Source organism: Enhydra lutris, unplaced genomic scaffold, assembly GCF_002288905.1.
Source record: "Enhydra lutris kenyoni isolate GAN:26980312 unplaced genomic scaffold, ASM228890v2 scaffoldscaffold45, whole genome shotgun sequence".
In the NCBI taxonomy this organism is placed as follows: Eukaryota; Metazoa; Chordata; class Mammalia; order Carnivora; family Mustelidae; genus Enhydra; species Enhydra lutris.
The window spans coordinates 684,867-711,495 of record NW_019154129.1 but is presented as its reverse complement, the minus strand read 5'-3'; the positions used below and the strand labels follow the sequence as shown (position 1 = coordinate 711,495).

Sequence of the window (26,629 nt, the reverse complement as noted above, 5' to 3'; positions counted from 1 at the left end):
CGCACTACTGGGTATTTACCCTAAAGATACAAATGTAGGGATCCGAAGGGGCACGTGCACCCAGATGTTTATAGCAGCAATGTCCACAATAGCCAAACTATGGAAAGAACCTGGATGTCCATCAACAGATGAATGGATAAAGAAGATGTGGTATATATATATATATATGGCATACTATGCAGCCATCAAAAGAAATGAAATCTTGCCATTTGCAATGACATGGGTGGAACTAGAGGGTATCATGCTGAGCGAAATAACTCAATCAGAGAAGGACAATTATATGATCTCCCTGATATGGGGGATTTGGGGGGCAATGTGGGGGGTTTGGGCAGGGAGGTGAGGCAGTATGGGATGGGGGGGCCATGGGAGACTCTTGGTCTTGCAGGGCAGGCCGGGGGTTGTGAGGGGGGGTGTGGAGGGTGGGGCTGTGGATGTTGTGGGGGGGGGTGTTGTGGTGAGTGCTGTAGGGTGTGTGGGCCTGACGATTCGCAGACCTGTGTCCCTGGGGCTGGTAGTACATTGTATGTTGGTGGAAAGTAAAAAAATCTTTTTAAAAAAGTTATGCTATAGGGGGGCCTGGGAGGCTTAGTCATTTAGTGTCTGCTTTTGGTTCAGGTCATGATCCCAGGGTCCTGGGATGGAGCCCTGCATCGGGCTCCCTGCTCAGCGAGAAGCCTGTTTCTCCCTCTCCCATTCCTGCTGCTTGTGTTCCCACTCTTGCTGTCTCTCTCTCTCTTTGTCAAATAAATAAAACCTTTTAAAAAAATAAAAGAATACATCAGTTATGCAGAAAGAATTTGACTGTAAGAAAACATAGTCAATATGCTTGATTATAATTAGTGTTAACCTTTCTTTAGTGATTCAGAAGATCCTTCACATTTATTATCATTAAGGGTATCAGTTGTCACAGTGCAGAAATGTGGGGATTTCTGTGTGCTTGGATCCAGATAAATTGAAGCTGGTAGGAAAGATGTGGATAATCCCTTATTTGCTGCCCAAGAGGCTTTGGGCTTGCTCAATCCACAGAACAGAGATGTTGAAGGTGTCTAATCTTTTGAACATAAGATTTTCTAAAACACTGTAAAAACATTGCATTGTAATTTAAAAGACTTAGGGGATTACCTTATGTTCTATGACATTAATAGAGGGGCATTTTACTCTCTGAAATTTGCATAACATTATACTGGTATATGTTATATACTTTATATACAAAGTATTTGATATGTATAAACACACACAATAAACATATTATATATACATATTACATACATATACTATATATGCACACAATATATACATATATGGTCCTTTGTGTGATTTTAAAAATATATATTTATAGATAAATTGTATATTTTCTTTTTTGTTAAACAAGTGTAGCTGTCATTTATAAGTTCAGCAGGAAACTACAGTCCATCTTTTTTATTTTGGAAAAAAATCACCTGAGTAGTTTTTTTTTTTTTTAAGATTTTATTTACTTATTCGATAGAGAGAGAGAGATTGCAAGTAGGCAGAGAGGCAAGCAGAGAAGGGGTGGGGAAGCAAGCTCCTCGCTGAGCAGAGAGCCTGATGCAGGGCTTGATCCCAGGACCCTGAGATCAGGACCTGAGCCAAAGGCAGAGGATTAACCCACTGAACCACCCAGGTGCCCCTTGAGTAGTTTTCTTAAGACAACCAAGGCACCCCATGCCCTGGGAGAGGAAGTAATAGGAAGGAATTTATTTTTCTTGAATCTGATAAGGTCATCTCTCCAAATGCCTCTTAATGAGTAGAGCTCTGGTGCATGGTATCAATTCACATAAAGAACCCAGGAACTTTCTAAAGGGAAAGGGATTGCAATCACCCCAAACCCAACATTGCCCCCCACAAGTTTCCTAGTTATAAAAAGCCATGGAAGGACCCTTCTAGAGGACAACAGGATTTTTCAAAAACGAATCCAAGAAGCTTGGATCCCAGTGATCAGAGCAGGAAGCCTTAAGATCTAGTGCTGGTCTGAAACATCAGGAGGCGGGAACCTGGCTTTGTGACATGATCACAATAAGCAGAAATGGACCACCGTTACACTCTACCCACCTTTCCTCCATGGCTAACTCTAGTTTATGCTTCAAAACTCAGCCCAGGGATCATCTCCTCCATGAAGTGTTTGCTGACCACTCCAGGCTGAGTTCAGTTCCTCCTCTGCATTCCCTTCTACTCATCAATATCCTTGTTGATCTTATTCCTGAATACTCTGTGTTTCCTACTAGATTCTCAGCCCCTCAAGGGCAGCTGAAACAGTCTGCCTACATTTGAACCTCAACACCATTTCCTAGCTCTGCAGCTCGGCAAGCTGCCTAAACTGAGTTTCTTCATCTGTAAAATGGGCATAATCGTTCTTGTCTTATTGGGTGTTTTGGTGGTTAAATTTGTAAAACACTTAAACAATACCTGGAACCTAAGTGCACATAAGTATGAGCTATGAAAGAATAAAATAAAACAATTCAAATTATCATCAATAGTCTCTTTATTGACAATGTCTAGCACAAAGCCCAGTATGCAGTAGGTGGTCAGTTGGTGTTAAACGGAACAGTGATTAATACATTGTGATTCTTCTCGAACCAATACAGTAGCCACCAGTTATATGCGATCATTGAGCACTTGAAATGTGTCTAGCCCAAACCGAGGTGTGCTGTAACTGTAAAATACAGTAGATGTTGAAGACTTAGTATGGAAAACAGAGAGTAAATTATCTCATAAATAATTTTTGTATTGCTTACATGTCAAAATAATATTTTGGACCTTTGAGGTTAAATAAAATATATTCTTAAAAATAATCTCACTGGGGCGCCTGGGTGGGCTCAGTGGGTTAAAGCCTCTGCCTTCGGCTCAGGTCATGATCCCAGGGTCCTGGGATCGAGCCCCGCATCGGGCTCTCTGCTTGGCGGGGAGCCTGCTTCTTCCTTTCTCTCTGTCAAATAAATAAATAAAAATCTTTAAAATATAAATAAATAAATAAATAAATAAATAAAATATTTTAAAAAAAATCTCACCGGCTCATTTTTACTTTTTAAAACGAAACTGCTAGGAAATTTAAAATTTCACATGTGGCCCCATCATATATCTATTAGACAGCACAGCTCTAGAATGTTTTCAACCTATCATTATTATAGCAAATCCTCATACAACCTGATTTACACGCAAATATTACATAACCTGTAGGAGTTCAGATAAATGACTTAGAACACTGATTCACTTGGAATCCAGAGTATATCCAATTAGTTTGTAAATGATTTTCCATGCAGAGTTAACAAGCTAATGTATAGACATATTTTTGAAAAAGAACCAAAGCTTTGTGGGCATTTTCCAGGTTCGGTGCGATCCTGAGATTCAAGAGTTGCGTCAGTGGCAGAAGAAACTGCGTGAAGACAAGCACATTCGCCAGCGAGTCAAGATTTTCTGGGCCAAACAAGAACAGAAAGGTCAGTTGTTTGAGTCACAGTCTTTAGTTTGTTTAGGAAAAGACTGAGTCGAAAAATTGGAGGGGGAGGAGTCAAGATGGCGGAGAAGTAGCAGGCTGAGGAGAAGACTGAGTCGTAGCCCAAGGCTCTAAAAGGAAGCCCTCTGAGTCATTGTCAGGTCCTTGTCTCTGCAGGGAAATCACTTTGTGTGTGGGTGGGGGGAGTGACTGCAGATTAGGATTCTGCTCTGGAATGACAGAGGTGATGTGACATAATTTACATGGCCATTCTCCTCACTCGAACAAACTCAGTGTCATCCCGTGTCTGCAAGTCATTTTGTTTAAGCTGTAAGTCATCAAGGGTAACCCCTCATTTTGGAAGCACAGTGTCCATCAGTGTGATGGGTGGTTATCTTTTTTAAGTTGTTGATTGTGTGTCTGAACTGAAATGATGCATTATGCTTGTCCTCTCTCTTTTTGTGAGAAGCTAAACATGTGCACGCGTGCATGCACAGACACACACAGAAATACAAAGAATAACAAGCACCCGTCTCCTGTAATATGCAGATGTCACCATTTTGTCCTATTTGCTTTCCACACTCTTTATTATAAAACTTTAAGTTATTACACATTTACGATAGGAAAATTAGAAAACCAACAGCCAAAAAAAGGGAAAAAACAGAAATCCCACCACTGTTACTATTTTGGTGTATATCCTGCTGTACTTTTTCCGGTGCAAACAGGTACAAATAGATATCTGTACATATTTTATTAAAGACTGGATTTTACATTGTTACCTTCTGTCCCATGATCTACCTTGTCACTGAACGTACTCAGAACATCATTATGGCCAACGACCAGAGAGTAACATCGTGAAGTTTAACGGTTGTGTGGTATGGATTTAGCATCATTTATTCAAGCAGCAACATGGAAGGAGATTCATGATATATTATCAAGTGGAAAAGAATCACAGAACCATCGGTTTTTATCCATATTATAATTTATATGTGTAGGGGCACTTGGATGGCTCAGTTGTTGAGTGTCTGCCTTCAGCTCAGGTCATGATCTCAGGGTCCTGGGATCGAGCCCCGCATTGGGCTCCTTGGGGAGATCCCTCAGTGGGGAGCCTGCTTCCCCCTCTCCTCCCGCTCCTGCTCTCTCTCGCTATCTGTCTCTCTCTGTCAAATAAAACCTTGAAAAAAAAAAAGTGTATACGTGGAAACATGGAGGTGTCTGAACGGCCTGGAAGGCTACATTAATGATGGTCACCTTTAGGATTTGGACAAGGGAGGAAGAGGTGCACTGTTGGAATCTTTTAAATAAATTCATAGTACTTTAGAATTTATGAAAAATAAACCTCCTCACCTCAGCAGGCTATGGGCTATCCATGCTTTGAACCCTCTCACCTCCCCATCCTTCCCTGTACCTGTCCCCCATCACTAGGCTGGAGCCCTTCCAGACTTTTCTGTTCTTGTCATATGCCAGTGCCCCCCCCACCTTGGGGGTCTGTGCTTTCTATTTTTTTTCTGTCAAATCACTCATCCCCAGCTGCTTCTCATCTTCTAGGCCTGGGCATTACCTCCTCAAGGGACCTTCCCCCAGGACCAGGAGCCAGTCTATGAACAACCTCAGCATGACGGTGTCTAAACAAAGGCTTCCTCTTCTCCCCAGAAACCGTCTTCAACCCTATTTTCTCAAACCTCTCTTCCCAATCCCTTCATGGCATATGGGGGGGATTCCATGTTTTTCCAGTATGTTCTAATTTCAGAAAGACCGGTCTAGTTTAAAATTTCAATCTCAGATCCAATTTAAATGCTTACCCAACCTCATCTGCCCTCCACCCATGGGGATGGGAGTGGGGGAAGAAGAGTTAGGTCTTTCACACTTCTACCCTTGCCTCTCCCGGATCCCCTTTCTCCTGCAGTGGGATGGGTGGGAAGGAGGGAGATACAGGAGCATCCCTCTCTTCTCTATCTGTTGTCGTCCTCCCGTGGCTGCTGCTGCTTCTCTGGCTAAGGCTACCACTCATGTCCTGTGGGCAGGCATCTCCATGCTGACTCTCTGACTCCTGTATCTCATATGATTCTTCCTGGAGGTGAAACAGTAGGTAGCAGAACACCTGTGGGGATCTGGTTCTGTCTCTGCCTCTTCCACCACCACTTCGGATCCCATCTCTGCCAGTCTACTCCTAGTCTTTTGCTTTTGGGGTCTCCTTATCCAGTGGCCAGCCCTCTTGGTCAGAGCATTAGGAAAATAGTTCAAGTTACCTCTCACTGTCCACCTGACACACAGGAAACTAATGGTAGACACGCAGACTTCTCCATGGTCTCCTTCTCTCTGCCCCAGTGTGTCTACCCAGATCACATCAAACCTCCTCAGATAGGCATAGAGGAATGATCCAGATGTAAGTCTACCTTTACAGCAGATATTCAACCAAATAATGAGACACCCCCCAATTTCTCTTGGATTTTCCCTCCCTTGCTTTAGGGCTTAGGTTTGGGGAAGCACCCATTTTAGTCTAAGAGAGGAGAGGGGCGCCTGGGTGGTTCAGTGGGTTAAGGCCTCTGCCTTCGGCTCAGGTCGTAATCTCAGGGTCCTGGGATCGAGCCCCACCTCGGGCTCTCTGCTCAGCAGGAAGCCTGCTTCCCTCTGTCTCTGCCTGCCTCTCTGCCTACTTGTGATCTCTGTCTGTCAAATAAATAAATAAAATCTTTAAAAAAAAATCAGTACTTGCTAACACCATTGAGTGAAACTTTGATGAGGAATATGATATTTAGAGTCTCAAAATATCCCTCTACAAAGTAGTCATTAAACGAAAGGAAAAATATTAACTTTGCATTAGAGCAACCTGGCAGACCCAGTGTTCAAAATTAGTGTCACCAGTATTGGAACAAGCTGACGTAATGTGCCTTCTGGTATGATGTACTAAGACGGACACTCATCACATATGCTTTTCCACTACTCCTGTCAAAATGCATAACTTGAATCTAATCATGGGGAAACATTGGACAAACCCAAGTTGAAGGACACGCACCAAAATAACTGATTTGGACTCTTAAAAAATGCCCGTGTCAAGAAAGACCAAGATTAAAGGAGAACCAAGGGGACGTGACAGCTAAACACAACATAGGATCTTAGATTGGATCCTGGATGGGAAAAAAATTCTAAGAAAGATATTATTGAGACAATCAGCAAACTTTGAATAGAGGCTTTATATAAATGACTACATAGCACTATCAAATTTCCTCATTTAAAGAAATATTTTATTTATTTATTTGTTTATTTGAGAGAGAGTGACAGAGAGGGCACAAGCAGGGGGAACTGCACAGGGAGAGGAAGAAGCAGGCTCCCCACTGAACAGGGAGCCCAATGTGGAGCTCAATCCCAGGACCCTGAGATCATGACCTGAGCCGAAGGTAGACGCTTAACCAACTGAGCCACCCAGGCGCCCCAAAAACAAAATCTTTAAAGAAAAAGAAAAGAAACCACCTCATTCTTAAGATACATGCTGAAGGGGCGCCTGGGTGGCTCAGTGGGTTAAAGCCTCTGCCCTCTGCTCAGGTCATGGTCCCAGGGTCCTGGGATCGAGGCCCGCATCGGGCTCTCTGCTCAGCAGGGAGCCTGCTTCCTCCTCTCTCTCTGACTGCCTCTCTGCCTACTTGTGATCTCTCTCTCTGTCAAATAAATAAATAAAATCATTAAAAAAAAAAAAGATACATGCTGAAGGCTTTAGGGATCAATGATGTATACACCATTGCTGTTATACATGTTGATGTACACATATCAAGTATGATATGTCACTTAACCTCAAATGATTCAGAAAAAAAGAATGTGTAACACACATGTGTACATGTGCACACACAGAGAGGAACCAGTAATGTAAGTAAGGCACAGGGCAAACTACTGGTGAACTTGGGGATTCTGTGGATGATTTTTGCAACTTTTCTGTAAATTCAAAATTATTTCAAAATTGTAAGTCAAAAATTACCAGTGCCTCACCGCCACAGCTTCTGACCTGATGGTTTTGGGATGAGCCCCAGGCATCTGTGTTAACGTTAAGTTTCCGGGTTCTCCTGGTCAGCCGGGGTTGATACCCTAAGGAGGCACTGGCTCTGCACTTGTTTTGTGCTCTCTTTAAAATGTGGAGCCCTCCAAAATTAAAATAAAATAACAAAATAAAATAGAGCAATTCATTAAAAAAAAAAAAAAGTAAATAAATGAAATGTGGAATCCTCTAAGCCTGCATGCCCTGAGCCCCGGGCAAGATAAGTCCATCTGTTATTTGTTTACTTGGCAGTTATATGTTTTCCTTATTAAAGTATAAGCTTCCTGAGGACAAAGACCTGTCCTCGGACAGTGCCCGGCACAAACTGAGCATCGAATAAATATTAGCTGAATGAGCAAGTGAATGAGAAAATGGATGAGCTGGATGGTCCAGTCCTGAGGCTTAGGTGAGCCTGCTTGCAGAATATGCTGGAAAGGGGCAGGGGTTGGGGGGGTACCTCCAAGTAAGAGTTCATCACATTGGCAGTGTTAAAGCCTCCTTAACAGTTTAACCCTTGCTAACCCTTGAGCTGTGACTGGCAGGCTCTTATGCGCCTCTCTGCCATGCACAACTGCTGTTTCATTTCACTTCAAAATTGGAAGACAATCAAGGCTGTAATCAGTTTAAAGGTCAGGGAAAGTGCAGCGTGCCTATTTATTTCTGTTGTTTCTTATTCTTTTGAGTTGATTTGCTGTCGGTTGACAGATTGATTTGGCTTGCTGTGTAGCGGGGGAGAGCAGCCGGGCTGTGAGGGCTGTGATGTGTGTCTGTCTTCCAACCCGCAGTGCAACTGCAGAGTGAGAGCATTCCCATCTCAGCCACCTGCTGCTCGGTCCCTGGCAGCCTTTGCAGGGCTCCAGAAGGAGCTGTCCTTTCCAAACAAGGTGGGGTTCAGGAAATGCCCCAGTGGGAACTCATAGATAAATTTCCCATTTACAGTAAGACTGTGAAATGGGGGGGCGCCTGGGTGGCTCAGTGGTTTAAGCCTCTGCCTTCGGCTCAGGTCATGATCTCAGGATCCTGGGATCGAGCCCCACATCAGGCTCTCTGCTCAGCAGGGAGCCTGCTTCCCCCTCTCTCTCTGCCTGCCTCTCTGCCTACTTGTGATCTCTGTCTGTCAAATAAATAAATAAAATCTTTAAAAAAAAAAAAAAGACTGTGAAATGGCCTTCAGGTGAAACAGCCTGTTCTAAATACTGTCCCCAAAAGCAGTAGTCAGCTAAGAAGGAAGTCGGTACAGTGCAGTGGGGAAAGGACTGGGTTTTGAGAAATGCGTGGGACCTGATGTACTTAACTTCATTAAGCCTCAGTTGTCCCATGTAAAAACTGGACTAATGATAGAACCTGCCTCCTATGGTGGTTGTTAAAGAGATGATCTTTAGAACAAGTCCTGGCACATTGTTCTAACAAATGCTGGTTATTGTCATGATTATTATTATTAAAATATCTGTGTGCTTTTAAACAACCTTGTTGCTTTCCTCCACTAAACTCTAAGTTCCATGGGGTTCCATGAGGGGACTGTGCTTGTCTTCTTCAGCGTGATGCACCCCCCGAGCCTAGCACAGGGCCTGGCACAGAGCATGCAGTCTTCATGTACATGGTGAATGGAACTGTGGGCTTCATTTTATAGATGAATTAGTAGAGGCCCAAAGAGGTCGAGGGACTTGCCCAAGGTCACACAGCCAGAAGAGGGCCCAGGTGTTCCCTTTTACTGTCCAATGTTCTGACATACTGGGGAGAGACACAGAGAGAGAAAATGCTCCCTTGGTTTCTGCTATCAGACCCAAACCTCTCAGGAATCCTACCGAACACGACACGCAGCTTGTCCTATTTCTTATGACCTAGGCCTTGGGTTCTTGCTGTTTTTGTTGACTGGAGTCCCTAAGTAGGGGCTGCGTTGCTAGGAACAGGGTATAACATGCCCACCGAAGGAAATTTTTCCCTTCAAGTGTCACTGAGCTGAATCATTTTCTTACACTGGGGCACTACCAGGTTATTCCTGTTTTAAACCTTGTGAATTTGGGTAATGTGAAAGTTTCGAAAATAAATCCCCCCCAGCCAAAGTGACACTGTAATTAGGCCCTGAAGCCCTCTGATAAAGCAATTAATGTTAAGCACATGCTAGTTCTCCTTTAGACTTGCGGTAAGGAAAAAAATGGAATGATTGCAAATAAAAATGGTTTTTCAACTTTATAAAAAAAAAAACCCACAAACTAATCTGTGTACAAATCCAACAAACAAACGTAATATATTTTTTTGAGTGGATGCCATTTTATCCATATTGTGTTCTGGTATTTATAGTATGAATAAATTTTGCCAGGTTCATTTCTTGGAGCAACCCTGGTGCAGACAGCAGGTCTGAGGGAGAATAGAGTCAGCTGTCAGGGTAGAGTCGTGGTCATATATAGCTCGTCTCACGTTACACTGAGTCAGAGGCCCTCCCAAACAGGATTTTCTTCTAGGACAGAAATGGTGTGAGGTTATCCTCGAGTCTCTATCCATCGGGACAGTTGCCGGAATTATTTTAAAATGTGTGTGACAAGAATTGCAGCCAATATAATTCCAAACAAGATGCCTAAGTCATTTTTGAGGTATTGTCACAAATCCCTTCTCGATTAATAGTGCATTTTTAGCTTTGTATACTCAGTAATTGTTTTCAAATGTGCCTTGTAATTGAATGGCCATATTTTATTTGGAAATCCAGTATGAGTAGGAAGAAAGAAGCCATAGAAATTGTTCCCACAATATCGGGTTACATTTTCCTGTGTGTGTATTCTTTATGTATATGTAAATACTCTTTAAATGACTTTATCACTTCTTGATGATATTTTAAAGAAAGGGATGGAGGAGGTTGACCTGTCAAAGGGAATCGATTATTTACTTTTGTTTGCTTACCTGTTTATTCCTGACCTCATCCCAAGAGTGCCTCGCAGTATCTTACAGAAATTTGTATAATATAACATTTTTATATAAATGTGGTAATTGGGTTGGGGAACAATTAAAAGTCAAGAAAATTTAAGCCACAAAATGCAGTAAGCAAAATACTTCAAGTCCTATACTTGCTAAAGATTTTTTAGAGACAAAACAAAGAAGGAAATAGGATCTGTTACGTAATTCACAGTGACTAGAAGAAAAAAAGACAAGCTAGTTGTGCAGGAAACAACTGGGCCCTTCCCTAACACATTATACAACGTGAATAATAACCTCGAAAATGTTCCTATAATAAGTAGAAATATGGCTCTGAGCTTCCTAGAAGCCACAACAATGAAGAAAATAGGATTATTGTATTGTTTGATTGTGTCTTCAAGAGAAAAACTTTCTTGGAAGCACATTTATTCCTGGAACTGAGATTTTTTTTCCTTTACTAAGAGAACACTGGGAAAAGACAAAGCCTCAGGTGAGGGTCAGGTAGAAACCAGAGAAATTTCTTTTTCTGACTTTAAATATAGTATTTTAAGTCTAGATTGCAGTGACCAATCTTAACTGTTAAGATTGAGTTTTAAGGATAGTCTCAAAATAAGTACCTCATCTTGGCCACACCACATGGGTATGACGTTAGGATACCCCTGGAACTTGGTTCTTAGAGCAGAGAAGGATGTCTGAAACTAAGAAGTAGCTGTAGTTTATTGGGCACATACCATGTGCCAGACACTGTACTAAGCGCTTTAAGTTTCCATGTACTCCTCACTGGATAGGGGAGCTTAGGAGATGGGGGAGGCTGAGTCCCTAGTCCAAAGGCTGCAAGATCTAGGAACATGTTTCTTTCTTTTTTTTTTTTTTTAAGATTTTATTTATTTATTTGACAGACAGAGATCACAAGTAGGCAGAGAGGCAGGCAGAGAGAGAGGAGAGAGGAGGAAGCAGGCTCCCTTCTGAGCATAGAGCCCGATGCGGGGCTCGATCCCAGGACCCCGAGATCATAACCTGAGCCGAAGGCAGAGGCTTTAACCCACTGAGCCACCCAGGCGCCCCTAGGAACGTGTTTCTGGGATACATTTCCATTAGAGCAGGAAGCCAGGGCTAAGTGAATAAGGATGAAGATGTTCTTTGTCCTTCCTTCCAAATACCCTGCCCAGCTATCGATGAGGAACAGGAAGGGTTCCACCACCAGAGAGGATAGCCTAGCTGGGTGCAGAGAACACTAGCTTGTGGCTCAGGAGGTGGATTCTGGCATTAGGTGTAGCCTGTTGTGGCTAACAAATACAATCTATCACATAACAATGATACATGTTAAAATAACCAGTCACTTATTTTCCGGAGGCAGTTACTATTGAGTGGGTCTACCCTTCGGGTTTCTTCTTCTATCTACAGATGTGGAACCGTATTATATACCCTGTACTGCAACATGTTTTTTTCCTTTACTTGGAAGGAAACTTTTCATGCCAAAAGTTATACTACCAATTCCAATGTGTTGGGGGAGGGCGGTTTCTATACCACTAGGAAGCGATTCTCTGACACCAGCTGAGTTGGAGAATTCAACTCAATTCTGACATGTATTGACCCAGAGATAGCATCAGACCCCACAGGTTAAGGGCTCTGTCGTGTAGGACCACCCCCACTTCAGACAGTCCCAAGCCCAGGTTTTTACCTGTGCTTCTGACTGACCAGCACAGCTTGGAGCTTCCCAATTCGTTGGGTTCAATTAATTTGCTGGGGCAGCTCTCAGAACTCAGGAAACTAATTTACTCACTAGATTATTGATTTATTACAGAGGATGTATTAAGGGAAATGAATCAGCAGCCAGATGGAGAGATAAAAGAGAGAGGGAGGTCCCCAACAAGGGAGCTTCTGTCCTCACAGAGTTTGGGGCTTGGCATGGTGGTACCTGGAATTGTTGCGGTATCCCCATCTGGAAGTCTCCGAACCCTGTCCTACGGGTTTGTATGGCTGCTTCTTTAGATAGGCGCATTTGATGAAATCATTGGCCACTGGTGATTGATTCAACCTCCAGCATCTTTCCCTTTCCTAGAGGTCAGGGGAAGGGGACTAAAAGTTCCTAAACTTTTAATAACATAGTTAGTTTTCCTGGCCACCAGCCATCCTTGGGTGGGTCTAAAAGCCACTTATTAACATAACAAAAGACACCTTTTGGTCTTCCTCCTCACTTGGGAAATTCCAAGAGTTTTTAGGAGCTCTATGCCAGAAATGCAGATGAAGACAAATACATATTTCTTAATATAATTCATAATATCACACATGCCTATATATATAGATCTGTCTCATTATTTTTTTGTGGCTCCATAAAAATGATAAACCTGTACCATACTTTTTTTTAAGCCAGTCCCTATAAATAGATATTTAGCTTGTATTATGAACAATGCTTCCGTGGACATTTTGGTAGATTTATTCTTGCTTTCTTATAGAAGTATTTTTATAGGATATAGTCATAGGAATGAAATTGCTGGTTCAAAGGACATGCATATATTAAGTTTAGACAGTGATCGCCACATTGTCATTCAAAACTGTTGCATCAATTTGCCCTTAAGGCCACCAACCCACTTTGGAACTTTTGACGGGTGATGTAATCTTTGTGTTTCATTTTCCCTACTTGTAACATGAGAATAATTATGCCTCAGGAATAATTTGAAATGAGGTCATCACTTTGGTAATACCATGGCTCTTTATTTATTTTTTTGATACCATGGCTCTTTAAGAAGAAATATATCAATAACACTAAGGTGTCACTTTCATCTTAATTTTTCCTCTTATATCTCCTCAAACCTTAGCTCCTTCTCCATTTGAACCTGCAAAAGAAATAAAACTTTGATTAAAAGAAACTAGTGACTCCATGCCGTGATATTACGTTCATCAGTTCTATTTTTAAGACTCACCAGCAAGTGGATATGTTTGGATGACATCAATTTTCATATGTATTTTTTTTTAAGATTTTTATTTATTTATTTGACAGACAGAGATCCCAAGTAGGCAGAGAGGCAGGCAGAGAGAGAGGAAGGGAAGCAGGCTCCCTGCTGAGCAGAGAGCCCAATGTGGGGCTTGATCCCAGGACCCCAGGATCATGACCTGAGCCGAAGGCAGAGGCTTAACCCACTGAGCCACCCAGGCTCCCCCATATGTATTTTTTCATTAAAAATTTGTAAAAGTCTGCACAGCTAGGACATGCCTTCTATTAAAATGCTCGAAGTTGTGGCACCTGGGTGGCTCAGTGGGTTAAAGCCTCTGCCCTTGGCTCAGGTCATGATCCCAGGGTCCTGGGATCGAGTCCCCCATCGGGCTCTCTGCTCAGTGGGGAGCCTGCTTCCTCCTCGCTCTCTGCCTGCCTGCCTCTCTGCCTACTTGTGATCTCTGTCTGTCAAATAAATAATTAATTAATTAATTTTTTTAAAAAAAGGAAGAAAGAAATGCTCAAAGATCCCCTACTGTTCTGCTGAAATTAAAAAGTAAAGTAACAGGGGCACCTGGGTGGCTCAGTGGTTAAAACCTCTCCCTTCGGCTCAGGTCATGATCTCAGGGTCCCGGGATCGAGTCCCTCATCAGGCTCTCTGCTCAGCAGGGAGCCTGCCTCCTCCTCCTCTCTCTCTCTGCCTGCCTCTCTGCCTACTTGTGATCTGTCTGTCAAATAAATAAAAAAAATTTTTTTAAAGAAAAAAAAATTCTTTAAAAAAAAAGGTAAAGTAACAGATGATTTCCTTTTTTTTATTTTTTAGATTATTTATTTATTTATTTGACAGACAGAGATCACAAGCAGGCAGAGAGAGGAGGAAGCAGGCTCCCCACTGAGCAGAGAGCCCAATGCAGGGCTCGATCCCAGGACCCTGGGATCACGACCTGAGCCAAGGGCAGAGGCTTTAACCCACTGAGCCACCCAGGCGCCCTGATTTCCTTTTTTTAAATGGTCCGCCCTGCAAGTTCAAGATCCCAAATTTAAGTATATGTAAATGGATTCCTCCAACTTCCGTAGCTTTGTTCCTTCATCTGATTATCCAGTATTATTCTTTGTAGTTCTATAGATGCAGAATGCCTTGGTAAGATCTAGATAAACCTACCAACTTCTGGAAGTCTCTTGAAACCAGATTGGATTAAGTTTCCCACTTATTAAGGGCTGTAACCCTGTGCAGGTTGCTTAATCTCTCTCTGACTCAGTTTGCATGGCAATAAAGTGGAAATACTGATATGAGGAACAACCCTATAAGGTTTGGGAGGATTAAATGAACTGGAATAGTGCCTGGCTCATAACAAGAAATGATCAATAAGTGATTCGCTGTAGATGGCTAATATATGTTGCTATTAAGAATATTGGCCTTGGGAAGGGGCACCTGCACCCCAATGTTTATAGCAGCAATGTCCACAATAGCCAAACTATGGTAAGAGCCCAGATGTCCATCGACAGACAAATGATTAAAGAAGATGTGGTATATATACATATAATGGAATATTATGCAGCAATCAAAAATGAAATCTTGCCATTTGCAATGATGTGGATGGAACTAGAAGGTATTACGCTAATTAAAATAAGTCAATCAGAGAAAGACAATTATCATATGATCTCACTGATATGTGGAATTTGAGAAACAAGGCAGAGGATCATAGGGAAGAGAGGACAAATTGAAACAAGATGAAACCAGAGAGGGAGACAAACCATAATAAACTCTTAATCTCAGGAAACAAACTGAGGGTTGCTGGAGTGGAGGGGGATGGGAGGGATGGGGTGGCTAGCTGATGGGCATTGGGAACGGCATGTGTTGTGGTGAGCACTGTACATTGTGTAGGACTGATGAATCACAGACCTGTTACCCCTGAAACAAATAATACATTATATGTTAATTTAAAAAAAGAGAGAGAATATTGGCTTTGGGGTGCCTGAGTGGCTCAGTCAGTTAAGCATCTGCCTTTGGTTCAGGTCATGATCCCAGAGTCCTGGGATGGAATCCCACCTGCTTCTCCCTCTGGCTCTGCCTTTCACTCTCTCTCTCTCTCTCTCTCTCTCTCTCTCATGAAGACATAAATAAAATGTTGTTTTTTTCTTGAAAAAGACTATTGGCCTTGGGGTCTGACAGAACCGTGTTCCTGCCCCTTACCATCAGTGAGGTCATGGGCCAGTTGCTCATCCTCTCAAGGCCCACATTTGCTCGTCTGTTATAACGGGGACAATTAGGGCCTATTGCAGAGGCCTCCTGTGAGGATCAAACACGATTAAATACCATTGTATGCTGTTAAACAGACCCCTGGCACAGAGCGAATGGACAATAACTGGTTGCTGGTTTTGGTAATACTTTTTAAACCATCAAGAAATATATATAAAATTTTTATTCCAGGTAATTTACCTGTAGCAGTGGCTCTCCATCCTGGCTGCAGATTAGCATCCCCTGGGGGGAAATTTGTAAGATGTGTCAGGCTAGGGGCCCGAGAAAATGATGACACAGGTTTATTCTTAGTAGAGAATGTGTTGTAACCACATCAGCAAAATCCTCATACTGTGGATTATGCAAGATCCCAGCAATAGGGATAGATTTTGGATTCAAAATCTTCCTTTGTGAGGCTCTTCTCACTAATGCAATTTCATTTGGATTAAAATTCAGGGGATCTGAGTTCCTGGTCCACCTCTGCAATTTACCTGGTTGATGGACTTTGCTTTCTCCTTAGAAAAATGGAAGGAGTAAACTAGGAAATCTCTATAAACAAGAAATCTAATAGGTGTTTGCTGTAGCGTCTCCTGCCCCCTGGGCAAGAGGTCTATGGCTGAGCAGATGCAAACCTTGGAAAACTTGCTGTTGTCTTGGTGGTGATCATTGGCCTTGGGAGTTTGGTCTCAAGACTGGAGGCAAGACCAGTAAGATGGTGAACATTCTGGGCATTTGCTGGGGGGAGAGTAGGGCGGGATGGTTGAGGGCCAGAGCATAACTGGGAGGTTTAGATGTTGAAGGGGGAAGACAAAAGGATGGATTGGGTATTTGGCCATTTAGGAGAGCTTGGGGGGAAAGCACAGGGATGTTTAAAGGAGATTTTTGTTTGGTCATATATTGGAGGAGTGGGAAGCGTATGTTGTAGACTGAGGGCCTTTCTTACCACCATATTTGGGTCTGTCACACTCAGCGGTGACTCTGAATGAAAGTTGAAGCTAACAAAGAGAGGGCAATGGGAACTCGCTCCTGCTGTGTGGCATCTTGGCCTGCAGGAGACATGTTGCCTATATCCTTAGCTGCCAGACCTTGCTGGTCTGCAAAGATCCGTGGTCCTCACGAAAACTCAATTTGTTGGATGCCTCCCATGAGCCAGACACCTTACAGATATTATTTTCTAATCTTCACAATAAATTCAACTAGTACAAACTATTTTTCCCCCTGTTTTTCAGGGGAGGAGAGTGTCTCAGAGGTTAAGTCACTCAGCTTTGGTCATATAGCTGAGGAAATTTAGAAGTTTCCACAACATCATACTGCCTTGATGTTCTCACAGCCTTCCTTTCAGTCAGTCCGTGGACTGGTAGGCTGAGGGAAAAGTCTGGAATTCATGTGTTCCAAAAGCTCGAAAGGCATTCAACACAGAAATGAAGGCCACACTATGAGAAGAAATGAAGGAGAGATGCCTGCTCCACCATGGCTGGAACCTTGAAAGCATTATGCAAAGTGCAAAGAATCAGACATCAAAAAGACCACATATTATGTGATTTCATTTATATGAAATGTCCAGGACAGGCAAATCCACAGAGACAGAAAGTAGATCAGTGGCTGCAAAGGGCTGGGGGAATGGAGGGGAATCACAAAAGGGTATGGGGTTTCGTTTTGGGCTGAGGAATAGTAAAATTGATTGTGGTGATGATTACACACATCTGTGACTCTACTGAAAACCATTGAGTTATGTGCTTTAAATGGGTGAATTGTGTGGTATGTGACTCATATTTCAGTAAAAGTGCTACAAAAAGAATTAAAATGAAGGCCCAGACCACCTCGTACCCAACAGGATGGATACTATCAAAAATCCCCCAAAAGGCGGCTTTTAACCCACTGGGTGGCTCAGCGGGTTAAAGCCTCTGCCTTCGGCTAATGTCATGATCCTAGGGTCCTGGGATCGAGCCTCACATCTGGCTGTCTGCTCCTCAGGGAGCCTGCTTCCTCTTCTCTCTCTCTGCCTGCCTCTCTGCCTACTTGTGATCTCTGTCAAATAAATAAATAAAATCTTTTTTAAAAAATCCCCCAAAAGATAATATGTGTTTGTGAGGATATGGAGAATTGGATCCTTATGCATTGTTGGTAGGAATGTAAAATGGTAAAATAGCCAAAGTGGTTCCTTAAAAAAACTTAAAAAGGAATCACCGTATGATTCAGCAATTCCACTTCTGGTGATGTACACAGAAGAACTGAAAGCAGAGTCTTGAAGGGATATTTGTACACCGAATTCGTAGCAGCATTCTTCACAACAGCCAAAAGGTGGAAGCACCCCAAGTGTCTATCAGTAAATGAATGGATAAGGAAAATGGGGTCTATACATACAGTGAAATAGCATTCCGCTTTGAAAGGGAAGTTCTGACACCTGCTATAACATGGATGAATCTTGACAGCATTGCACCGAGTGAAATAAGCCAGTCACAAAAAGACAAAGACTATATGACTCCACTTATAGGAGGTAGAGTAGTCAAATTCTAGAGACAGAAAGTAGAACAGTGGTTGCCAGGGGCTGAGCAGAGGGGAGAATGGGGAGTTTGTGTCTAATGGGCACAGGGTTTCAGTTTTTGCAAGATGAGAACAATTGTGGGTATGAATGGTCGTGATGGTTGCACAACAATATGGAGACACGGGGCGCCTGGGTGGCTAAGTGGGTTAAGCCTCTGCCCTCGGCTCAGGTCATGATCTCGGGGTCCTGGGATTGAGCTCCGCATCAGGCTCTCTGCTCAGCAGAAAGCCTGCTTCTCCCTCTCTCTCTGCCTGCCTCTCTGCCTACTTGTGATCTCTCTCTCTCTCTGTCAAATAAATAAATAAAATATTAAAAAAAATATGAAGACACTTATTACTACTGAACTATATGCCTAAAAATGATTAAGATGGTAAATTTTATGTATATTTTACCACATAAAAAACTGAGAGGAAAAAGGGACACCTGGGTGGCTCAGTGGGTTAAGCATCTGACTCTTGATTTTGCCTCAGGCCATGATCTCAGGGTCATAGGTCAAGACCCACCTTGGGCTCCTCACTCAGTGGGGAGTCTGCTTGAGATTCTCTCTCTCCCTCTGCCCATCCCCCTCCCCCCAAATCGATAAATGAATCTTTTAAAAAGGAGCTGAGAGGAAAAAATGAAGGCTCAGGTCCCAAATATCCTCATAGCTGATGCTCTTTCACCTCTTAATGTCACCTCTGCTTAATGTCACCTCCTTAGTGAGTCCCTCCTGACCATCCCTTGCTTCCCCACCCCTCTGTCCTGCTTGTCCCCATCCAACATGTTCTCTACAGAGCAATTCAAAAAGAGTTGACCGTTTCTAGACTTGTCTTACAACATGCTGTAGCTGGTGGGCATCAAGACCTTGGTGTGGGGCCCACCCCTTCTTTGCGGCCTCGCAGGAGTAAAGAAACAAATCACAGCTGCCCTTCAAGCTGTGACTAAGGATCTGGAGGAAACTGACTCCAGGATGGCTGGGCGCCATGTTTCCTGTGTGTGTTACAAGGGGCTGCATATACGTTGTAGTTAACTATACTAGTTCCTTTACAAATTGTCTTTGACTACATGATACATGTAACTTATAATTTTTCCAAGTGTTTAATTTTGAGTCACCCAAGATTTTTAAGATTTATTTTGTTTATTGTCTGTGTAACCATACAATATAAATTCGCTAATAGCAGGGACTTTTTTTTTTTTTTAAGATTTTATTTATTTATTTATTTGACAGAGAGATCACAAGCAGGCGAGAGAGAGGAGGAAGCAGGCTCCCCTAGAGAGCAGAGAGCCCGATGCGGGGCTCGATCCCAGGACCCTGAGATCACGACCTGAGCCGAAGGCAGCGGCTTAACCCACTGAGCCACCCAGGCGCCCCAATAGCAGGGACTTTTTATTTTTCCTTCCTGTTTTGTTCACTGCTCTATCCCTAGCACCTAGAACGGTGCCCAGCACATGGTAGATGCTCAAGGAATATTTGTTGATTAATGAATGAATCTGTGTCTCATAATCCCTTTCCGAAATTATCTAGCTTGGTAAGCACTCCCAAGGACAAGTAAATGAAACTGTTTCCAAGCAAGCAAGCAACTGCACGCAGACAAAGGGAAGGTATAGGCTTACACATAATATATAAAGGGACAAAGAGAAAAGTCTAATAGAATATAACCCTAAAATGTTAATAGTGATAATTTTTTACATTTTTTTTTTGTTTTCGTAATCTCTACACACCCAACATGGGGTTCAAACGCACAACCCTGAAATCAAGAGTCACATGGTTTTCCGACTGAGCCAACCAGACACCCTGGTATGGTGATTATTTCTAAGTGGTAGTAATGCTGGAGATTGATGGGTTGATTGATTTCTGCCTGGGTTTTTTTTCCCCCTAAAATAGAAATACAGGCGATTATTTTCCTTTTTTGATTATTTATGTCTTCTAAAATAATAACACAGGTTTTCATATTCACTGTGTGCTTACTATGAGGTAAACACTTTTCGAAGTGTTTCCTTAATAGGGACTCTGTCCTCACAGCAGCCCTGTGGAGCAGGTACTACTGTGGTCTCCGTTTTATAGATGAAGAAACTGAGGCACAAAGAGGTTGAGCAGTGTACCGAGGGCCCCACAGCAAAGAAGTAGCAAAGCCACGCAGCTTCTTGGACTCTGGCAGATTCCAGAGTCCTTCCTCTTCCCCGCTTCGTTATGCTGCAATGCACAGATGTTATTTATGGAGTTCAAATGCTCGGGAGAAATCTGTTGGTGTTTGGTTTCATACAAAGTCCATCAGGATCCAACCTCTGATTAAGTCGCTAAGGGCAAGAAGCACATGTCCCTCTATGCCTGTTAGCCTGGTTTAAAGGGCAGTGGTCCCACCTGCGTAATTGTCCCGCCTTCTCCCTCTGAGCGCCAGTCCAGTCCAGTTGACGCATGGTATTCGCCCTTAGGATCTAAATTTAGGATCCGAGTAGCTAAAGTGTCTTGCCAATTTCCAGATTCAACTCTCATTAGTCCAGGACATGGAAAATTTTCAAGGTAAAGAGCTATGGAAGCTAGATGTTAAGAAGGGCAAGCTGATTCCTTTTAAACTAATTTAAAAACTGTCCCCTTATCGAAGTAATACATTCTCATGGTGAAAATACAGAAAAGCATCAAGATATCAGAAAAAGCTACTCACCAATGTTGTTACCAATACTTTGGCATATAAAAAAACTTAAAAAAAAAAAAGATGTTATTTATTTATTTGATGGAGAGAGCCAGAAAGCACAGGGGGGAAGGGGGGCAGGTAGAGGGGTGGGGGGAGGGCAGAGGGAGAGGAAGAAGCAGGCTCCCCACTGAGCAGGGAGACCCATGCCATGCGGGGCTCAATCCCAAGCCCCTAGGATTGTGAATTGAGCTGAACAGACAGACACCTAACTAACCGAGCCACTCAGGTGCCCCTAGAAAAACTTTTTAAAAAGTGCCTTATTTTGTCCCATCCGAGTAGGAGGGAGGTAGCAGAAGCTGAGTCTTATGTAATAACCTCCCATTGCCATGTGCATCGGAGTTGCCCTCATTTGGTTTTCATGGATTCTAGAGACTAGTCTCTTAAGAGGTTTCAAAGTGACATTTGAAGCTGTCCAGAGAGAGCAGCTGGCTAATTATGGCAAAAAAAAAAAAAAAAAAAAAAAAAAAAAGACTCCAGGGCTTGGAGTCCCAAGATATACCTTCAAACCCTGCTTGGAAGCTTCCTAGCTGTGTGTCTTTGAGCAAGGCACTTAACCTTTCTGATCTTCCATCTTCTAACTGTGAAATGAAATTAACACCCCTCTAAAAGTCCAGCTGAGAGGTCATTTGAATTAAAAGACTTGAGCTCACACTTACCTGCAGATTCTTGGGGCGCCTGGGTGGCTCAGTGGGTTAAGCCGCTGCCTTCGGCTCAGGTCATGATCTCGGGGTCCTGGGATCGAGCCCCGCATCGGGCTCTCTGCTCAGCAGGGAGCCTGCTTCCTCCTCTCTCTCTGCCTGCCTCTCTGCCTGCTTGTGATCTCTCTCTGTCAAATAAATAAAAAAATAAATCTTTAAAAAAAAAAAATAAAAGACTTGAGCTCACACTTACCTGCAGATTCTCACTGGCTCTGTAACCTTGAGCAAGTTACTGAACCTCTCTATGGTTTAGTTTCTTCATCTGTACGATGGAAATAATAAAAGTACTTCCCTCACTGGATCCCAAAGGGACCTCTATGAGACAGTGGGTGTAACATGCTTACTCCAATGCCTCATACATGTTAGGTGCTCAGTAATGATCAGTGATTACTGTAAACCATACAACTTTTGAAGCTTATTAGAGCTGTTTGCCCACTGTGGATTGTGAAATCAATTAGTGGGTTGCCACAGCATTTAAAAAAAATAAAAGAGTAGGGGCTCCTGGGTGGATCGGTCGGTTGACTGTCTGATTCTTGATTTTGGCTCAGGACCTGAGTGAGATCTAGCCCCATGGGGGGCTCTGAGCTCAGCATGGAGTCTGCCTAGGATTCTCTCCCCTTCTCCCTCTGCCCTTCCCCTGTTTGTGCTCTCTATCTCTCTCTAAAATAAATGCATAAAATCTTTAAAAAATAAAAGAGTAGATTTAGAGAATATTAGTATGCATTGCTTATAGTAAGGGATGTTCATTTGTGAAAGTTTAGTTTCAGGTGTGTGTGTTTGCCTACTATAAAAGCAATGTAGGGGTGCCTGGGTGGCTCAGTGGGTTAAAGCCTCTGCCTTCGGCTCAGGTCATGATCCCAGGGTCCTGGGATCGAGCCCCACATTGGGCTCTCTGTTCAGCAGGGAGCCTGCTTCCCTTCCTCTCTCTGCCTGCCTCTCTGTCTACTTATAATCTCTGTCTGTCAAATAAATAAATAAAATCTAAAAAAAATAAAATAAAAGCAATGTACACTGTTTTTCTTGTTGTTGGTGGCAGTTTGCAAATATGAAAACCACTGGATTAGATCAAATAAACTCAGGTCGTCCGATCTTAGATTTAACCTGAATTTGCCATATCTTTGCTAACAGAAGTGTGTATCTTTGTCTTACAAAAGCAGGGTAGATCTAGAAAACAGCCATATAAAATGGACTTCGGCATCTTCTGTAAAAATGTTGTTAGGGTCAAACTCCAACGAATCCTTTTACAAAAATAAATCCTCATAAGAGAAATGTTATCCAGCACACGGTGCCAGGAAAAATGTTGCTTCCCTTGTGGAAATGGTTTGCTTCTTCCCTAACTTTCCCTGTTTACCTTGTCTGCCAGGAACCTCAGAGTTCAATTTAAAGCTCTTGTGTGATGACTTATTGGCTCTTCGGGCTACCGTATCTAAATTCATTTCTCTTCGGACTTGGTTTTCTTTCTTTTTTTTTTTCTTTCTATTTTTATTACTATACTTTGTCGTGAATTATCTCAAAACATTTTGGGGAGAAAGCAAGATATAAATACATTCAGAAAGAAAAGAGGCATCTGCCTTGTTTACAACACAGAGGTTTAGAATCTCACACGAAATCGTGTATATAGAAGAACACAAACCCTGGGAAGCCTGGTCCAGGGGGAGTTGTCATTAGGCTGTATCTGACTCTTACAGAGGTGTGAGTTGTATCAGCCTCGGAGGAGAGGAGAATACTGCTGGCCTTTGTTTTCATGGAATTTTTAAAAGTAACTTTCTTCTTAACTGATTATAAAAGTACTAATTGCAAAAAAAAAGAAGGAATAATTGCCCTTTGTGGAAAATTGAACAAAAAAGCTGGTCATTGTAAGCCTCACCACCCAAAGATGACCACTATTTTTTTTTTCAAAGATTTTATTTATTTATTTGACAGGAGTCACAAGTAAGCAGAGAGGCAGGCAGAGAGAGAGGGGGAAGCAGGCTCCACACCAAGCAGAGAGTCCGATGCAGGGCTCGATCCCAGCAGCCTGGGATCATGACCCGAGCCGAAGGCAGAAGCTTTAATCCACTGAGCCGCCCAGGCACCCCAGAGATGACCACTATCGAGAGGTCCTCTTTCTTTCTTAAAAACAGCTTTATTGAGATATAATTCATATGTCATACAATTCAAAGTGTACAAGACAGTGGCTTTTAGTATTTTTACAGAATTTGCAACCATGACTGCGATCAATTTTAGCATCTTTTCATCATGTCACAAGAGACCCTTAATCATGACTGCCAAGAGCCCCCTTCCTCCCAGCCCCAGACAACCACTAATCTACTTCCTGTCTCTGTAGAGTTGCCCTCGTGACTGGTTTATTTCACTCAGCACAATGTTTTCAAGATCCATCCATGTCATAGCATTTATCTATATTTCATTTCTTTTTATGGCTCGTATTAGTTAGCTTAGGCTGCCTTAACAACATACCGCAGACTAGCCGGCTTGAACAACAGACATTTTCCCATGGCACTGGAGGCAGGCAGTTGGAGATCAGGATGCCGATGACGCAGGCAGGGTCTGGTGAGAGCTCTTCTACAGGCTTGCGGACGCTGCCTCCCAGCTGTTGCCTCGCACAGTGGAGGGAGAGCTCTGTATCTCTTCCTCTCCTTAGGACATACCAGTTCTATGAGATTAGGGCTCCACCCTTATGACCTCATTAACTTTAATCACCTCCTTAAAGGCCCTATTTCCAATACAGTCACTTGAGGGGGGGATCACCATCAGCTTATAACATGGCTGAGTAACATTCCATGGTATGGATATATCACATCTCATTCATCTCTTCGTCGGTTGATGGACATTTGACTCATTTCCATTTGGGGGCTACCATGAACATTTCATGCACCGGTTTTGTGTGAACACGCAATTTCATTTCTTTTGGGTATAGATGTAAGAGTGGAATTGCCAGGTCATATGGTAACCCTAGATTCAACTGTTTGAGGAACTGCCAGACTGTATTCAGAGTGGCTAAACCATTTTACATTCCCACCAGCAATGGATGAGAGTTCCAGTTTTTGCACATCCTTGCCAACACTCTTTATTATCTGTCTGTTGGATTCTAGCCATCCTAGTGAGTGTGAAGTGGTATCCCGTTGTGGTTCGATTTATGTTTCCCCGATGCCTAATGATGTTGAGCATCTTTTCATGTGCTTATTGGCCATTTGTGTGTCTTTTTTGGAGAAATGCCTATTCAGATCCTTTGCCTTTTAAAACTGGATTATCATTTTATTGTTGAACTGTAAGAGTTCCTTGTATATTCTAGACACGTTTCCTTTTAGACACATACTTTGCAGTTTTGTGGGCTGTCTTTTCATTTCTTGGTGTCTTGAAGCACAAGAGTTTTCAATTTTGATGACATACATGTATCTTTTCATTTGTTGCTTCTGCCCTTGGCATCATATCTAGAAAACCATGGCCCAATCCGAGATCGTGGAGATTTATTTATTTTTTTTTCTAAGAGTTGCTTGATTCAAGTTGTTTCCTTTAAGTCTTTGACCCATTTTGAGTTGATTTTTGCATATGGCCTAAGGGAAGGGTCCAACTCCATCCTTTCCCATGTGGCTGTGCCGGCACCCAGCAACACTTGTTAAACAGACTCTTCTTTCCCCATCGAAGTGATCTTGGCACCTCTATTGAAAATTGGTTGAACATGAATGTAAGGGTTTCTGGACTTTCAATTCTTTCTGTTGATCTATATGTCTATTCTTATGCTAAGACCACATAGTCTTCATTGCCATAGCTTTATAATAAGTTTTTACTTCATGAAATTCGAATATTCTTTATTTTTTCAATACTGTTTTTGGCAATTATGGGAGCTGTGTATCTCCAGTTGTCATCTTTATTGTCAATGTTTTTGAAAATGCAACTTTAATTTTACGTCAGTGAAATCAAACTCCATAACAATTATTTTCATGTGTCCCTAACTCTACATTGTGAACATCCTTCTATATTGTAAATTTACTTTACATATGCTTAGCACATAATTTAGTTATTTTCCTACCAGACACTTGTTTCTGAACTTCACCATTGTAAATATTGACCCTATGGCTGCCTTGATTCCTAAAACAGTGTAATATTTGTGAAGCTATTGAAGATATTCTTACATATTGAAAACATCAATCTTTTCATTCAAACATTGAGATGATTTCCCTAAAAGCAGTAGAAGAGGCACAAATAAGAGTCAAATCTTACATGTGCAACTTAAAAAATCCTCTAACCTTTCTGAGTCTCGATGTTCTCACCTGAAAAATTCAGATAATAATAATAGAGTTTTTGTGAAGATTAAAGGAATGTAGGAATATAAAGTCTAGCACACATATGACTCAATAAATAGTACTTATAGTTATTTTTTATGTTTTTATTTTTTAAGTAGACTCCATGCCCTGTGTGGAGCCCAACATGAGGCTTGAACTCACCACCCTGAGATCAAGAGTCAGATGCTTAACCGACTGAGCCACCTCGGTGCTCCTACATAATAATAATAATTATTATTATTATTGTTTTCATCATTGTTGTTATTGTTGCTAGCTATATTAAAAGTTTCAGAATGTAGCTGAAATGGAGGTGATAGGCTGACATTCATGTCTTTCCTATCAGCCTGGAAATTGCAATCATAATGAAGACCTGAGGGGCGCCCAGCTGGCTCAGTTGGTGGGACAAGCAACTCTTGATCTTGGGGTTTTGAGTTTGAGTTCCACACTGGGTGTAGAGATGACTTTAAAAAATTTAAGAAGAGTATATTTTTTAAAAAAAATAAAGAGTAGACATCAAATATTTCCTACATCAGCCAAAGACCAGTGTTTTAAATATCATGCACCAAATAGATGTCTTCATTCCTAAATCTTTGTATGTATTTCAGATTAGTTTCTTAGAATCATTTCTCAGCAACAGCCATGAGATGGTGTGATTCCATTTGTGTAGCTATGGAAGATATTGTTTACATATTAAAAACACTTTTCTTTTAATTAAAACATGGATTAGCTCCAAGAGAGCAATGGCTCTGTCTGGCATGTCACCATTTTAGGTCCAGCATCAACCAACACACAGTAGATGCTGACAAAAGAATGCAAAAAAGGAAAGCAGCAGGCCGCCAATATATTTTGTGGCTTTGGATTACTTTGAAGAG

General features: G+C 42.2%; 1 protein-coding gene across 1 annotated transcript in view; it reads left to right on the top strand.

Annotated features, from left to right (window-relative positions):
• LOC111156236 (IQ motif containing K) overlaps window positions 1–26,629 on the top strand; it is a 122,574-nt gene that overhangs the window by 82,735 nt on the left and 13,210 nt on the right. The window contains exon 8 of the mRNA XM_022516987.1: window positions 3,344–3,455. Coding sequence (XP_022372695.1) covers window positions 3,344–3,455 — 112 coding nt within the window. The remainder of the gene's footprint in view (window positions 1–3,343; window positions 3,456–26,629) is intronic.